This window comes from Pantherophis guttatus, chromosome 5 (assembly GCF_059756535.1).
Source record: "Pantherophis guttatus breed Tessera chromosome 5, ASM5975653v1, whole genome shotgun sequence".
NCBI lineage: Eukaryota > Metazoa > Chordata > Lepidosauria > Squamata > Colubridae > Pantherophis > Pantherophis guttatus.
In genome coordinates this window covers 31,412,261-31,430,374 of record NC_142067.1, presented here as the reverse complement: position 1 = coordinate 31,430,374, position 18,114 = coordinate 31,412,261, and the positions used below count along the sequence as shown (strand labels likewise).

The 18,114-nt window shown below is 35.8% G+C and overlaps 1 protein-coding gene across 5 annotated transcripts; it reads left to right on the top strand.

Moving 5' to 3' along the window:
- Positions 1 to 5: 5 nt before the first annotated feature.
- QTRT2 (queuine tRNA-ribosyltransferase accessory subunit 2) lies at positions 6 to 14,513 on the top strand. 5 transcript variants are annotated; one of them, XM_087894816.1, is made up of 10 exons: positions 32 to 71; positions 1,660 to 1,875; positions 2,477 to 2,527; positions 3,529 to 3,596; positions 4,556 to 4,632; positions 4,828 to 5,037; positions 6,312 to 6,511; positions 9,927 to 10,078; positions 11,765 to 11,879; positions 13,415 to 14,513. In XM_087894816.1, the coding sequence occupies exons 4-10, from the start codon at positions 3,593 to 3,595 to the stop codon at positions 13,644 to 13,646; spliced, it is 990 nt and encodes a 329-aa protein (XP_087750942.1). In that variant the 5' UTR covers positions 32 to 71; positions 1,660 to 1,875; positions 2,477 to 2,527; positions 3,529 to 3,592; the 3' UTR covers positions 13,647 to 14,513. The 5 variants fall into 5 exon arrangements, with proteins under 5 accessions (XP_034267604.2, XP_034267622.2, XP_087750942.1 ...); XM_034411713.3 differs by lacking the exon at positions 3,529 to 3,596 and having other exon boundaries at positions 6 to 71; positions 2,472 to 2,527; XM_034411731.3 differs by lacking the exon at positions 3,529 to 3,596 and having other exon boundaries at positions 11 to 71.
- Positions 14,514 to 18,114: the final 3,601 nt, after the last annotated feature.

The window sequence follows — 18,114 nt, the reverse complement described above, 5'->3', positions numbered from 1 at the left end:
ATTGGAGAACCGGCGTTACGAAAAAATCAAAAGCCGTAACGGAAACGGCGTGTTATTGTGTGCGGGGATGTGTAAGTGTAATTGCGCGTGGTTCAATTGCTATTTACGCTCTAGGCCAGAGGTCTTCAAACTTGTCAGCTTTAAGACTTGTGGACTTCAATTCCCAGAATTCTCCAGCCAGCTATGCTGGCTGGAGAATTCTGGGAGTTGAAGTCCATAAGTCTTAAAGCTGCCAAGTTTGAAGACCTCTGCTCAAGGCCAAAAGCAGGTACCGGATCGTGGAATTCCGGTGCTTGCTAGTTTTGTCTCCTACTTTTTTTTTTAAATATAGTCTAGGACTAGATACTTCCACCCCCATCCCCACCCCCTAAAAAAAAACCCCTTTGCCTCCCGTTGCATCGTAATGATGGCTTCTATATCTCTCACCGCGCTGATTCTGGAGACGTTTCGTTACCTACCTCACGTTTGGAGCTATATGGAGATTCTCTCAGTCATCGGTCACGGTTGCCCCAAAGGTGCTTTTTCGAAAGGCAACTGAACTTACTTTTTTTCCCCTTGAAAACGTTTCGCTTCTAATCCAAGAAGTTTCTTCAGTTCTGAACAAAGTCCAGTTGCCTTTTGAAGAAAGCACATTTGGAGGGCATTGGATTGGGTTTTCTGTACATTACAAACGAAATACGCTTAAAAAAAAAGTTTCAAATGTATACTGGCTTTACTATTGCAATTTGGAATGCCGCTGATACAGAGAAAAGTATCAAGCCTTTTTTAAGATTTAATTAAAAACTTTTTTCATTTAATGGAATTAAAATTGTGGTGGGTGGGAGTGTGTTTGGGGATTATGTGTGTTGGACCTGGTCTTTGGGTGTTAAGTGAATTTCGTTGTATGGGTATACTGTGTATACTGTGTATACCCATACAATTTATTTTATTTTATTTTTATTTATTTGATTTGTATACCGCCCTACTCCCGAAGGACTCAGGGCGGTGAACAGCCAAGCAATAAAATACATAAGTACACAAAATTTAAAACCAAATAAAATCAAATTAAATCATTTTGGCCCAGACAGATTAAAACACCCCAATAATTTAAAAACAGATTAAAATTTACATATTAAAAGAGGCAATAAAGTTTATTATTTATTATTATTTATTAAAACATTCAGGATTATGAGGATTTCCAAATTTGGGTTGCAAAAATCCGGACGACCATGAGATGTTAATATAAAGAAACAAGAAAATATACCCCTTGCCGCCCCTTTAGTGCTGATATAGACTTTTGCATGAAACCCAGATTTAGTAGCCGTGCCACAGAGTGTTATTCCAATTCAGTACCGGTGTTATAAATATTTATTGTTTTCTAGTCCTTATAGGTGGCATGTTTTGGTGTATAAAGTAAGGTAACCTGATGTCTTTACATATTTTGGACTCTACTTCATGTAGTCCATTCACCTTGGTGCTTATGAGAGTTGAAAACAAAACTTGTGCATCGTAATTCATTGCTTTTATTTGAATGCAGGGAAAATAGTAATGCCCTCCATGATACAAAATGTCATGGAATATCAGTGTAAGATAAATAATACATCATGACCATTACACTTAGAGAAAACTGATTCAAGATGACTAAGGGCTCTGCTTATTGATCATTTGCTGTTGTCTCAGGTGTGTTGATGTGAAGATGAAATTAAATCTCTGCAAAATAGTTGATGGCTGTCGCCTTGGGACACTGACAAATCTCGGCAAGAAAGCGGTTCAGTCGATGGAAATTCCAGGGTGTCTGCTTTATACCAAAATGGGAACAGCACCACACCTTACCCATGATACACTACACAGTGTTCAAGGTGTTCCTGTGGTTGCCCAGATTTCACTTACAACACTGTGAGTGCAATTTCAGCCTTTGTAGGTAAAATAGATGAGGCAAATGCAGACTTGGATCTGATTTCTTTTGAGATGTGTATGTTTTATATATGTATGTATGTATGTATACGTATGTAGGTATAATTTTTGCATTCCTGATAGAATTACATTCAAATACTGCTGTCCTATTTGTGCAAATCTAGACCCCTTTAATTTCAACAGGATTCATTCTCAAAATTCTTTTTCTTTGCTCTAGGATTACAGCCTGAGATTTCAATGGTGGTTTTATATGCTAGCATTAAATTGCATAATCGTTTAGTTTGCTGATCATGTTTATCAACATTAGTAATTTAAGAGGAAGCTGTTTTGCACTTTGAGAAATTTTTTGCATTATGATTCCTCAACTATATTAGATTCAAAATATTTGTTGGATAGTGAGAAACTATAGGGGACTCTCTTTGTGGTTAGAATCACTCTGGGGTCAATGGCTAAACAGCTATCACTTAGTGAATTCATACACTGAGATGTTTTTCAAACTGCATTATTTACATATTGTGCATTAATGTCTAAAATGCATGAATGATATAGTTGTCTAACATATTTCTGTTTGGATGCAGAACAGATCTTCAAGAGGTCTTGCAGGAATATAAAGAAGGAATTGGAAAATTCATAGGTAAAAGTATAGGGGTGGCTTTTCATCATTAGTCTCGTCTGGACTATTGTAACGCTCTCTACATGGGGCTCCCCTTGAGGTGCACTCGGAGGCTCCAACTGGCGCAGAGTACGGCCGCGCGGGTGGTTATGGGAGCAACGTGGAGCTCCCATGTAACACCTCCTGCGCGAGCTGCACTGGCTCCCGGTGGTCTTCCGAGTGCTTCAAGGTTCTGGTTACCACCTTTAAAGCGCTCCATGGCTTAGGACCTGGTTATCTACGGGACCGCCTGCTACCACCAATAGCCTCCCACCGGCCAATACGCTCCCATAGAGAGGGGCTTCTCCGGGTGCCGTCAGCCAAACAACATCGACTGGCGGCCCCTAGGGGGAGAACCTTCTCTGTAGGGGCACCTACGATCTGGAACGAGCTCCCCCCGGAGATACGGAGGATCCCGGATCTGCGCACCTTCTGTCGCGCGCTTAAAACGTTTTTATTTCATCAAGTTGGCCTGGCCTAAATCTTTTCCCTTTTAAAATTTTAAAATTTAAATTTTAAACACTAATTTTAATTTGTTTAATTATGGGATATTTTTAAAATTTAGCCAAATTGTTTAATCTGTTTTAATCTATTTTAAATTTTGTATCTCTGTGTTTTATCTTTTGGCTGTTCACCGCCCTGAGTCCTTCGGGAGAAGGGCGGTATAGAAATTTAATAAAATAAAATAAATAAATAAATTAATTAATGAAGCATGTTAAAGTATGTGTTATAGCATCTAAAATTATTTGGAATAGAGTGTTATCCATATGTTACTAAAACTCTTATGTCTCTAACCTTTAACTGGGCAAAGAGGTGCATCATAGGGCAAACATTTGTCAACAAAGTACCTCCAATGAGCTAACTTACAGAATGCCAGGACCCAATTCTCCCAAAGGAATGAAATTTGGGGATGTTGTGACTGGTTCAGTGCTGCCGGGCTACTGTGTGATCCTGATTTTCACCAATTTTGTGATAATTTTCAGGCCACCTATCTGCCTCCTGGTGAGAGATGGAAGGAGGGAAGAACAGGGGAGAAAGCAAAAAAATATGTGTGAGCAGGAATTCATTGTCCCCCTTATTCTCCAGCCCCCATAATGGGAATAATAACAAATGTGAAGTCCTTGCTGCTGTCTCAGCTTGATTGTTCAGAGAGCATTAAGAACTCCACAGTTCAACTCTTAAGCTATGTATATTCTCCTTTATTGGAAATAGTAATTTTTTTTGCATTTTAACTAATTGAAAGAAAGTCGGTAAGAAATTTTGATGTTTTCTTGCAACGCTGTTAGTTGACGTTACAAAAGAAACGTATGTTTTTTGTCTAAGTGAAATCAATAAATGTGATACTCCCATTTGACAGTTTAGGGAGCTGAATCCCTGGAAATAGAATTAATTCTCTTTATGGGTGACCCCAATAAGGCATGCTTTTGGCAACCTTGTTTACTAATTTCTGATCAGTTATGATCCAGGAGGTATGCTTTTGAATTTAAATAAGGATAAGGTGGATAAAGACATGTTCCATTTGAAATTACAGGATAGAGATGGCATTGGTGATTGACTTTTGCTTGTTGCAAAGGATGTTGATGAAATGACTTAGGATTTATTTGGAATACGTTTTACATGTTTTTATTGTAATCTGTATGATGTTTCAAACCTAGAGTCCTCTCCATTTTTATTATTACATTTTAAATCCTTAAATCCTATACCAGTTATATCATACAACAGTCTAGCCATTCTGTGCATCTGATGAAGTGAGCTTTAGCTCCAGAAAACATACACTCTTTAAATTAAAAAAAAAGTTTGATAAGTTGGTATCAGATTCCTTCTGATTTTTTGCTACCAGAAACTGACAATGTAGATCTTTCTCCTACATTATCCTGAAAAGTAACTAGAAATGCTTAGTGGAATGTTATAATTTTTGGAGACTTCGCTATTAATAGTTTAAGTGATACAGCATTATGATAAAAAATTCATTGTCTCTATATTAAAGATAACATTTTATTTTGGATTTAGGTATGCCAGAATCAATATTATATTGTTCCCTTCAAGACCCTGCTGTTTGTTCCCCTCATGGCTACAACAGCAAGAAGGTATAGTAAACTGGAGTATTTTCGTGACTTTACAGTCTTGGCTATTCACTTCCCTCCCTACTATTTTTTAAGGAATGATAGTAATAGTGGCAGCAACTGAAGATTCTTGCATAGCCAGATGGAAAACAAATAGAAGAATGGAATTAATTCATAGTGAATAAAATCATTTTTTTTTCTTTTTTTAATTTCTGATAGGCTGTATCTATATGGAACAATAGAGGACGGAAAGAACTCACAGCATCAAAGTTCATGGACATCCAAAAGGCTATCCAGCCAGACTGGTTCCAGTGTTTAGCAGATGGAGACACTATTTCAGGAGACATATCCAGAAAGAAAGCCAGGAAATCTGTAGATCGATCATTGTGCTTTTTGGATGAATGTCTACAGCTGCAAGAAAATTCTCCAGTAAGAGTTAACTCTTTTTGAGGTGTATATACACATTGCAGTTACTTGTTAAGTTTTAGATATTTTGGTAAACACAGCTTGCAGAATTCCTGCATTGTTTCTGACAACTATATTATATAATCGATAGAACACTGTCTTTTTCTTTCTTTCTGTTTTCTTTTTGTTGTATAGAACTAAGTATAATGATTCATCCCCCTTGTATTATTAATTTAATTTTATATTGATAAACCAAATTATTTTAGGGCCATGTCGTTGTGCACTCTTCCACAAACCCCTTTGAAAAAATACGATAGCACTCTAATTGGAGCCGTTCCAGTTTCATTGTGTCAGAATCTGTGAATAGCATTTTATTTAAAATGTTTATATCTTGTATTTATAAAGCCCTTGAAGCTTGGAATAAGTATTCAAAATAATAATACCAAATAGATTTCATATGGAGTCTATATCTTTGTGTTAGCAGAAAGGCCAATTTTAATGAAAAAGTAATTTTAATGTATGTATTGAGAAATTAGTAACATACACTGTCTTTTCTTTCCAAAACAAAAATTGCTCTTGTATTAATCATTTGGTCTTTAAAAAAAAATAGTTTAAACTTCAGGTAGCAAAAATAATGCCCAGAAGCAGGGTGGATTTGACTTAAATCAACTCTATTTAAATCATAATTTTTAAAGACCAACTGTCATCTCTGTCCCACAGCGATGCATTGACATTCACAATATTGAAGAATATACAGCCTCATGCTACATAACTAAGCTCCATTTCATGCTGAATAAACTAAATTATTAATGTATCTTAAATAGAAAACTATCTTTAGATAGATTTTTACTCCAAAAGCATTTTATTAAAATAAATTTAATAAAAATAAATAAAATCTGATTTAAATAAAAAAATCTGATTTTTAAATTTTTTTTAAAAAAAGCCATCAATTTTTATCCACCCTGCCAAGAGGTCTTTTATAAAGAAGTGGCAATCTGCTAGGAAAAATAGTTAAGCAATAGTTAAGATATTCTTAACCAGAGCCATGATTCATAGGGCTATGAATCATACATGTATTTAAAGTATTGCCTAAGATCATAATATGGGATGGAAGAAAAAATTAATGTGAGCTTATTTTAAGTTTTATGTTCTTTGCTCACCCTATACTTTTTGTTTGATATCACTAGTGCAACAATCTGCAGGAAAGCAGACTACTTTCCGTTCCAACTCTGTCCAACATCTGTTGAACCAAAGGACGTATTCATATTTTACATATATATGACTTTCTTTCATACCAGGAATTGAAACAGAGTTTGATGATTGGGGTTATCGAAGGTGGAGATGTGTTGGAGGAAAGACTAAGATCAGCCAGGGAGACTGCCAAAAGACCGGTGGCTGGATTTCTTTTGGATGCCTTTCAAGGAAATACCATGACTAAAGAGACTAAATTGGAGCTCTTAACCTCAGTTACAGCTGAGCTGCCAGAAGATAAACCAAGGTCAGAGCTAAATGGGATTTTTATTTAAGCATATCTAATGTAGCACTTGGGTGGATTTTCACAAACACAGAAAACTTTTGAATGTATGATGAGACATTGTGTTAGGTGGTATTACAAAAGTAGATTTTAGTAACTTAAGACAGGCTCGAAAATTCTCAGCTGATGTTTGCTGCATGAACTGCCCCACTCCTTTGTTTTATTGCCCAGAGCACCCACAATTATGCAAGGAAGTAATAAAATGGCCATTTTTTAAAAAGCAATTTGGGGATATTTTAAAACTTATGTTGTGTCATTCATTCAATTACATTCAAAGTCAGGGGGAAAAGGTTGGAATTTGTGATCCCATTAAGTTTGAAATTATTGCCAACTCAATTAATACTGACACATACAATTATAATACACATTATTTTTCTTAATTCATTTAGCACCATAAAATTATCATTTTGAAAAAAATATCAATGTCAAATGTTACTAGTATATTTCAACTATTGTACTACTGCTTCAAATTGACAACGTAGCCTCAATCAAAAACTCATGCTGTGAATTGCAGATCTTTATTTTATGAAGCCATCTGCAAACAACCATGTTTAGTAAAGAATGTTGCCAACTGAAGCTCTGAATATTTTTTGATTTGATTTGATTTATACACTGACTGATTCCAAAATGATTCTACATAGTACACAATATCAAATAAATAACAAGACAAAAAACAATACAATAAAAATAAACAAGGTAACATTTGATCACTCAAAACATTGTATATACAAAGACTCAACCAACAAATGGAACCCATCCACCCCCCCTCTATCTGGCGTATACAACATGGGAAAACAACATGCTTTCCAGTGAGTATGTGTTTTTGCATGGAAAGAACAAGAATTGGTTTCTTTTGGAAGGAGACCATTATAATTCCAAAGAGTTGTCTAATTCAGCTTCTAATCTTATTGCCAATGTTCCTTAAGAAAATCCAATTCTCTTTTACTTTCACCAAAAAGTTTCAAAAATATTTTATATTGAATAATAATCCATTTTGCCTTCCTCATGATAAACAGGTCATTTTTACAATAATTATCATCTTCTGTCTCTCAGATTGAGATAAAGATATGTATTGTACAAATAATAGGGGATAACAGTATGTCAGTCAAATTTTGCAGGCCTCACTCTATTTTTAATAAGTATCTTAGATTGCTATTAGAAAAGTTGCATTTAAGGAACTACAAATGTTAATGAATTGTGTAATAGTTTTGTTAATAGAATGTAATTATCTTATTCAGCAAGCTTAAAAACTAGTTTATATAGTTGTCAGCACATTACTCCTGCGGAGAGCAAAATTGCTATTCCTTTACCTTTCCAGTCTTATCAGACGTGCCAAATGAATTTAGAGTCTGGCATCGTTAATAACAGTGCAAGAAGCTTGGTAAAGCCAGCTACATTTTCAAGCCCCAAGGAGACTTTTATGTATGCTGTTGGTAAAACATTGTTTCCTTTGTATTTCAAAACATTATTTTGATCACAGCAAGCTTAGGTTAAGTTAGAAATTCTGAAAGTCAAATTTGCAAATACTAATGCTGTGATTTATCCTTTTTCTTTGGTTTGGTTTTCCATTACAACAAGAGAATTCTAAAAAGTGAGTGCATTGTATAGTTGTGCGTAGGGTTTTGTTGTTGTTGTTTTTGTTTGCCTTCAACCAAACTTGACTCGGGATAATGATATGGACAAGTCTAGTCAACATATCAAAAGTGGTTTGCCATTGGCTTGTTTTAAGGCTACTAGAGGATGAGTGGTATAAAGTCCCTTGGTTAGTTTCCATGCCAAAGCAAGACTAGAACTTAAAAGTTTCCTTGCTTCAAGTCCAATACATTAGTCATTAAATCAAATGAACTTTCAGGTATATTTTTATGCTCAGTTTTGAGAAGCTCTGTATATTACAATACCATCATTACATACTGTATAGTTCTGTGGTGGTGTAATAATGCCAGGAGCCCAGTGCAGCTTTCCGTCCTTTCTGAATGGATTCTGGCAGTGCAATAATATCATTAAAATACTCTCTGAAAGTTGATTGAATTTTGTCTCCATTTATTTTGGAAAAGTAACCCCACTACCAAGAATCTGAGGATACTGGAATCTGCAACTGGAATGTTTAGGGCCACATTACACACATAAGTATGATATATCCTTCAGAGTTTTAGGCAATGAGAGTGTTCCATTTTCAATTTTCTTTCACTGTTAAGGGAACATATATCATGAATCAGCAATAGAGATAAACTAACATGTTTAAGAAATTAAAAGTTGGAAATTAAAAAATGGTTGTTACAATTTCATTACTTGTTCCAGTGTGCCACTAAAATAGTTACTGTCATTGGTCAAATATAATGTCCATTGGGATGCAAGGCAATTTTATATTCATTGGGGAATTTTGAAGGTCTTAGAAACAGAAAATAGTTATATTGTATCTTCCCTCTTACATTGTAGAGAAAGTTTCATTAAATCTAGTGAATTCAGCTACTATTCTCAAGATGTTCAAGATATGGTTGGTAACTTACAGATCCTTATAGCAGTGTCTCCCACCCCCAAATTAAGTGCCCTTCAGATGATTCCCTAGTGCCACATAATGGGGTGAGCTCCCGTTACTTCTTCCAGCTTCTGCCAACCTAGCAGTTCGAAAGCATGTAAAAATGCAAGTAGAAAAATAGGGACCACTTTCTTATAAGTAGATGCATGTGTTCCGTGTGCCTTTGGCGTTTAATCATGCCAGCCACATGACCATGGAGACGTCTTCAGACAGCACTGGCTCTTTGGCTTTGTAATGGAGATGAGCACCGCCCCTAGAGTCGGGAACGACTAGCAGATATGTGCGAGGGGAATCTTTACCTTTACAGAAGATTCCCAGAATTTCCATCCAGTCTTCCTTTCTGTAGCCAGATTTGGAAGAAGTACACTTCTGGAGGCTGTCCATTTTGAGAGAATGCTTTATACACAACATATACAACAAGGAGCAACTGTCACATAAATTATCTCATAATGTAGGATAGGAAGTTAGCCTTTGAGGTTTTTCTCATCTACTTCTGAATTTTGGAGCATGTTTGTTTTGGAATTCTGATAAATCAGAGTATGTGAATCCCAAGGTATTTAGAGAGGATGTAAGGCCTTTCACTTCTCTCAGGCTTTATAAGTCATGCCTCACCTATTACTCAGAAACTTTGTTGGTTGTTTGGGACTAGTTATAAATATCTACCTGACTTCATTATTAGACATAATTACTGTAAGTATAACTCAGAACTTGTAAGTATAACTCCAGAATTTATCAAGGTAAAATGGGAAAGGAGTGTATGAATAGAAGGAGAACAAAATGAATTGCAAAAATATGTATCAAGTATTATTTTAAAATGGCTTTTTTTTTTTTGGTCTACTGCAGATTAATCCATGGAATTGGTAAACCAGATGAAGTTCTGGAGTGCATTAAAAGAGGAATAGATATTTTTGACAGTTGTTTTCCTTATCAGGTGACAGAACGACACTGTGCTTTGTCCTTCAGTTATGATTATCAACTGAATCCTGAATCAGCAGGTATTGGTCTTGATAATCTTGTCTGCATGGGGATATTTGAATAAAATATTGGTAATGTGAGTTTTAAAATTCTTCAGATTCCAATCTGTACGCTTATTATGTTTAACATCCTTCTGAGAATGTTCTAATTATGTTGTTAATCATATTCTCTTTTTTTGTTCTATTGCACTGTAAACAAAACTTCATTTGTTATACTAGAAGTACAACTTCCAATTGAGGTTTAAGATTATAGTTAAGACCATTATTATTTATAGTAAAACGTCAGTTTAGCAGATCTCAGAAAAGCAGATTTACATTCAGAGAACTAAAGTACAACAGTTTACACAGTTACTGTAATAATTTCATTGTATAAATGATATAAGTAGATGCATGTGATCTAATTTCCATAATTTTGGTAAAGAGATTTTGGAATTGATGTAAATCAACCCAGTGACTTCATATTTGATATCTCTTTGAATGATAGGATCTCTTCCCCCCATTCATTTACTAAAACAAGGTTTTGCTGATGTTTAGCATCAGCAATTAGAACTCCATATGGTTGAAGAAACCAACATACTTTTAAGGCCTTTTTCTTTTTGACTTTGTGCTCCTGATGCTTTTTCTTAAAAAACAAACAAACAAACCTTATATGTTAATCAGAGTTATATGTGCACAATTTGTTGTTTTGTTCTTTGGCCTTCAAACCTGAAATACATAGGTTGATAAAGAAAATTCAAGGACTGTACTTTTTAAAAATGTAAATATTTTCCAAAAACAGTGAAGTTGCTGTCATTCATTGTTGAGGAGTGAAAAAAAGCAGTGGAGATCTTAATGGCTGTCGATTTTCATGCCTTGACAGCTCAGATCTTTTATATTTTTTATCACCATTAGTGAGCTGTTGGACAGTATTACTTGGTCTGTTGTGTGGATGTTTGGGTGGTTTAGGGGTGGGGAATTGTGGTGGGTGGGAGTGTGTTTGGGGATTGTTATGTGTGTTGGACCTGGTCTTTGGGTGTTAAGTGAAGTTTGTTGTATGGGTATACTGTGTATACACGTACAATGACAATAAAGTTATTATTATTATCACCTTTTTAGAAGCTTCTCATAATTTAATAAGTCATACAGATTCTACAGTAAAGTGCAAATATTAAATGATCTATTATTTTGCCACTATTATAAGACAAGCTGTCAAGTCTTTGTGCATTTAGTAAAGTATATACAAACACATAATCTAATTGTAGAATACTCAAAAAATGAATAGGATTTCTATGTATTTTATATCTTTTCTCCTGATCGTGATTATGAAAGATTCATCCTGATAGACATTTACAGTTGGAAAATAAAAAGCTTTCCTTTTTAAGATTATATCACTGCCTTGATGGCTCAACCTCAACTTTCTGATTAAATTGTAAGAGTAAATTGATAGAACATGAATCTGTTTTAATTGAAAATAAGTACAATGCCACATTGCATTTAATACAATTTGGTTAGAATGTTGTATTGCTTATTTTGTGTGGATGGATAGTTATAAAACAATGAGAAATGTAGCCATTTACATTTTAAGCTTTTAACATTAGATTGCCTCCCTTTCCCCTATTTTACTGCCTTGTAAATATCAAAATTATTTGATTGTATATTTTGTGACAAGTAGTTAAATATTTTAAATAGTGCCATAGCCTTTAAGTATGAACTTCTCCTTTATTGCAGTTATAAAAGAAGATGGAAAAACAGAGGTGAGGAAAGATGATGAAAAATCAAAAGATGAAACATGCAGTGAAGCTCAAGAAAAGACTTCATTTGAAATACATCTGAGAGAAATAAAGTATGTTGGTTTTTGATTACTTAAAATTCCAGTTTTTCCTATGTGTAGGTCCCGAGTAATATTATTGTGGTCTTTGCATTAATTGGGAAATAAGTTCTCCTGAACATTGTTGGCCTAATTTTATAAACAGGTGACTGCTTAATATTCCCCACTCCCACCTTTTTTTTGCCACCTTGAGAACTACTTCCGACCACAGTTGCTGAAAATTAATATTGTGGTTGCTTACGAATTTCACTCAAAAAATGAAACTAGCCCTAACAGAGGCTTAGCATTTGAAAAGAAAAATTCTCAATTTTTTTTCTCTGAGAAAATCTTAGCTCTTCAAATTTTGCATGAACTGACACATCACATGGAAACCTTTGTCATCAAAAGGGTCCTTTTTTATGCTAAACTTACTTATCTGAAAACAAGTCCCATTGAATTTAAAGAAACTGTTGAGTCATTTTGCAGATGAATTTACTGAGTCAAGTCATGGCTAATCAATAATTCTGCAGAATGCCACTGATCATTCATTCCTAGTTGCTATTGAATAAGTATTCTGTCTCCTATTTGCTACTAAATATTGTTGATGCTTTTAAAACTAAGTATGTTTGAGCCAAGGAAAAATTAGATCACAGCCTTTAAAAAAATTTTTTTTTCGTGGCTTGCTTTAGACATTCGCGGGGGATGATCTTATAGTTAGGACCATTCATGAAACCTTAACTGTCCTATTATATGATGTGTTGAGCTGTATAATTTTATGAGGTTAATAGGATTCCTAGATATCTTCATCATGTTGTTTTTGCAACTATGTATTTAACAGTCTGGTTACATGGATCTCTTATAATGTTAAAAATATAATAGAGCTCTCTCAGTGTTTTTTCTCCACATAAGTGACATTATTTAGATGACAGTAGGGTCATACTTGCTGGATCTGTCTTGTTACTTGTCTCCCACTACCTTGGTCCTGCTCTAATCATGTCATGTATTAAAAAAAGTTCTTAAAAAAAACCCAACATGTCAAATTTGTAGAGGCAGTTCCCCATATTAAACATTCCTTTTCATACTTTTTCTATGCAGGTTGGACCACTGGGAAATACAATAGAATAATATAATCATTATACAAAAAAAGTCTGAATAAAAGTAGAAAAGTACAGAGAACAACAATAATTCATACCGAAAAGAATGTGCTAAAATCTTTCATTGTGAGGGTTGTGGCAGCACATTCTGGTTGGGGTTCTCTTGATTTATAAGTCCTTTGTCAACTGATCTAGTATCAGTTGTTAATTTGAACCACAGTATTGCAGCACATATGTTAGCATGTCTTTAGATTGTAAACTCCTTAAACTGATGACCTGTTCTGACATTTTTGTAAAGTACCATGTATACAGATAATGGCATATAATGATGATAATATCAGTGATCATTAAGTGTTCATGCTGTGTTCAGCAATTAGGTTATAGTTAGTTTTTAGAGTTACTCCACTGGATCCAAAGTGTAACTTTAGCTGCATGGATGATTTACTTCTTATCCATGAATGTGCTTTTCTCTTTTAGGTACCAGGATGATTTTAATCCTTTAGTAAATGGATGCTCATGCTACTGCTGTCAAAACCACAGTCGTGCCTATATTCATCACCTCGTCATGACCAAAGAGCTGCTGGCTTATGTACTTCTTATGATGCATAACTTTCAGCATTACTTTAGCTTCTTTTCTTCTATCCGAAATGCTTTGAAAGAAGATAAGTTGGATCAGTTAAGCAAGATTATCAGCAGACAAGCCCTCTGAGGTCAGATATGTAAAAAAGCAGATTCCCCAACCTGGCTTCCCCTTCTGGATCAAGATTATGGAGAAGAGCTGTTATACCATGAGGGTAGATACCCATGATAAAAGAAAATCCATATTTTGCCTGCTCATATCTCATATCTGAGTATAATTTTCTAAGTCCTTATAATTTTAGGAAAGATTGACATTTTCCCCCCAGAGATATTAATCTTTGAAAAAGATAAAAATAAGGATATTCTCTAGAAGAATTCACATACTTTTCTGAATTGTATTAACTTATGGACATTTGAACTGCAATGAGAAGAAAAGAACTAATCGGAACAATGGGAAAACAATTCTGCATCTATTTGAGATACAGGTGTACTACTATTGTATATTAATTTTTTATTATTATTTTTAAATACATCAGGAAGAGGTGACATATAGTAGCTAAAAATCATAGGAAAAATAGTTCCTGTTATAAATTATGTCTCACTTGGACACTTCTGTGGTGGAAAGGTTTTAAAATAATGCATTCCTTAAAGTCCTCTGTGTTCTTGTTAGATAGAGAGCTTTTTTCATACGTTGTAAGCTGCTTGTTAGAGACCCTGATTTTAATAATATCAAAAGATAGCTGTTTTATCTCGAGGGTATGGATTGCACTCTTTCAACAATATCCTTTTACGATAATGTTTTGGGAGGGGGATGCATAAGGCTTTGATAGTAAAAGCAAATACAACAAATTATGTATTTCAGGTTTCTTTAGATTATTTGGTTCAACTTTCTTTTCTACTGGATTTTTATACTATATTTGAATGTCAAAAAGTTTTTATATTATTAAATTTATTATACTGCATGGGGAACTTTAATAAAACCCTTAAATTTTTGTATTATATCTGGGAAATGCAGTAAGGCATGAGGGAGAGAAAGAGGGAGGGGACTCATAAAATAGAGAAAAATTGTGAGAGTGGGAAGACCAGGCAAGATGATCCTGCAAAAAGCCAATAACTGGATAGATAGACTGAATTTGTCAAGAACAAATCTTAATGGACTTACCTTATCTCATGTTTTGATTGGGTATTCAAACATGTAACACCACTACAGTGTGAGCTGCATTGGTTACCTGTGTTTCCAGATGCAATTCAAGATTCTGTTTGTTATCTTTAAAGCTCTTCAGGCTTGGGACCAGATTACTTAAAACCATCTTCTTGCAGTGATTTCTACCTGTCCAAATTTGTCTGATAGGTTGAGCATGCTAAAGGTCCTGTCAGCCAAGGAATGTTGGCTGGCAGGGACTAGGAGAAAACTTTTCTTGCCGTAGTCCCTACCCTCTGGAACATTCTCCCTTCAGTTAAGGATGGTCACTGCAGAGAAGTACCACCAAATGTATTTCCTTAATAGATGAAACTCTATAGATCAGGGGTGTCAAACTCAATTTTATTGAGAGTTGCATCAGGGTTGTTTGACCTTGCTGGGGCCAGGGTGGGCATGGCCAGCTTGATGTTACTCGTGTCAGGGGCGCCTGTAGTGGCCCAAGCGCTCTGCCAGTGAAAAGGGGCTCCTGAGCTCCATTTTCAGCCGTGATGGCCTCCTGCAGCCCTATGCCAGCAAAATTGGAGCTGGGGGGGGGGTTCGTGCAAGGCCCCCCCCCCAAGCTCCATTTTCGCTGGCAGAGGCACCGTGGGCCGGTCCTTCGCTGTTTCCAGGGTGGCCTTGCAGGCCAGATTTAAACAACCTGCTGGCCGGATGCAGTCCGCAGGCCTTGAGTTTGACACCCCTTACTATAGATGGTGAGTCAAATAGAGGTAACTGGGGACAGGTAGTCCTTTAAATAACTTGGTTTCAACCATGTTGGGCTTTAAAGTTCAATTACACCCAGAAGCAAATCAGCAATCAGCGCAGCTCTTGTAAAAGGTGACAGGTACACAGATTTCACTTGCACAAAATTGTGTGGACCACTGTTTTGAGCCAACTAAAACTACCAGGTACTCTTCAAAGGTAGTCCCATGTAGAGCTCATTGCAATAGTCCAAAGGAGAGGTGACCAGGGCACAAGTGACTTTGAGAAGGGCCTGGTGATGAATGGATATAACTGGGACACAATACACAGTTGTGCAAAGGCTGTCCTGACCATTACTGCCACCAGTAGTTGTAAGTCCTGGAGAACCCCCAGGTTTTGAACCAGGTGTCTGGGGTACTGCTGTCCAGTCCAGAAGATGGCAATTCTTCAAGAACCAAGGAACCCTGCATCTAATACTATTCCATCTTGCCAGGGCTCAATTTTAACTTGTTGCTCCTCATTCAGACCTCAACACCCTCCAGGCTCCAAGAGAGGACAGTTACAGCATTGGAGTTAGTTGTTCTGGAAATTTCAGCAATGCAACTACAGAAAAACCTACTCAGTGGAAAAGACACAACATCCCCAATCACAGCTTTCATGTGAAATGACAGTATGTCTAAAACGATATCTAGGTCTCATTTCTAAGCTTGACTAAGCTTTGGAAAATCATGTAGTTGTTAATTTGTACAATAAGTAATCTATACATGCAAATGGTTTTAATTTTTTTACTGATTTCACTGCTGATATTTTTATAGTGCCTGTCTCCATGTATATGATTTCCAGAGTGATCTTTGTTAACATCTCATAACAAAAAGAAAAAAGAAAAAAAGATTACGGTTACCTCCCCTCACAAATGTTAGAAAATAATGAGAATCCTTTCTGTGAGAAATTTATTTTTATTTATTTATTTATTAAATGTATATTGCCGCCTATTCGCCATGGTGACTCAAGGCGGCTTACACAATATAAAACTACAGTTAAAACAGTAAAACTAATTCAAAAATCAAATAAATTAATATAATAAAATCACCTCCCACCCCAGCAACAGCAGATCACACGAGCCATTTAATGGCTCCCGCTCTGGGTTCTCCAGGCCCGCTGGCAGAACTAGGTCTTCAGCGCCTTCCAGAAGAGTATTAGAGTGGGGGCCATTCTAATCTCTGGGGGAATGATGTTCCAGAGAGGGTGCCACCACGAGAAGGCCGTTCTTCTGGGTCCCATCAGGTATATCTCCCTCGGGGATGGGATCCACAACATTCCCTGCCTCCCCGCTCTGATGGGTTGGGTAGATGTGATCGGCAAGAGACAGTCCCTCAGATAACCTGGTCCCAAGCCATGAAGGGCTTTAAAGGAAATGCTACATGGCTGAGGCTATTCAGAAGCTAACAGGTCAGATAACAGGTGTATAAACAATTTTAGGAAAATTAGGTAATAGTATAATATAACCTTAATATAAATTCTGAACAATAGTCCCTGAATCAATAGTCCCTCTCTGGAACTAGTTACCTCCTGAGGTCCGGACTATCCCCACCCTATTGGCCTTCCGAAAAGCGGTGAAGACCTGGCTTTTCCGGCAGGCCTGGGGCCGTTGATCTGGCTCTTGATCTGGCGTGATCCGGCCATGAATGGCGTGAATGAGTTTTTAATGTTTTTAATTTTTAAATGTTTTTTATAATGATTTTTTGAAATGTATTGTGAGCCGCCTTGAGTCTTTGGAGAGGGGCGGCATATAAATTGAATTAATTAAATTAAATTAAATTAAATTAAATTATATCATCAAGCCACATGAATATTGTTCAACTTCTGGAATTATTTCAGGGAGGATAGTGAGTAAAACAAGCTACTATTCTTCCTGGAAAAGCCACTTGGGACTAATACAAACTACTACTACTAAAAATACTGCACTGATGCAAATTTGATTTAATAGATATTTTATAGTCTGCCATAATGAACTGCATGTTTGCAATCAATTCCAATTCTTCAGAATCAAAGCCCTAAACAATGATATTAAATGATAGACACAAAATGACACTAGTAAGATTGCAGAGTAGCCAGCACTTTTATTTATTTTATTTATTTCGAATTTGAGGGAGCTGGGGAAATATTCCAACTATTGAGAACATGTGATACTATGAGAATATATTGAGGTTAAAGACATTCCCATTAATATGCATGCAGCTGGAGATTTGCACATTGCAATGTGCCAACTTCTAATAAATATTTATTTTAAAATTAAAATAATTATTTAAAAAATATCAAGTTGTGGAGCAAATAGTCTGGGGACAAAAGGGAAGACTTCTGAGGCATGGTGGAGGCCTTGGACACTGCTGCCTCCCCACATAAAGTTTGAACATTATATAGTCAATTTTTAGTCAAGGTTTTCAGAGGAATGGCACTACTATATGTAATAGAATTACATATTCCAAAGCTTTTATATTTGAATAACAAACATCGCTGTGTTTACAATTATCAGAACTGATAGAATGTGCACTGTAGTTCTACCAAAGCATCCAAGGAATCTGTGGAGGCTGAATGGATTTAAGAAGCAACAATTTTATGTATGTTCAGTTCTGGATGTACCCAAATTGTAACATAGGATTGTATTGTAAATAAATTATCTAGAAACATCACTGACATTAGTTCGATTTATTTT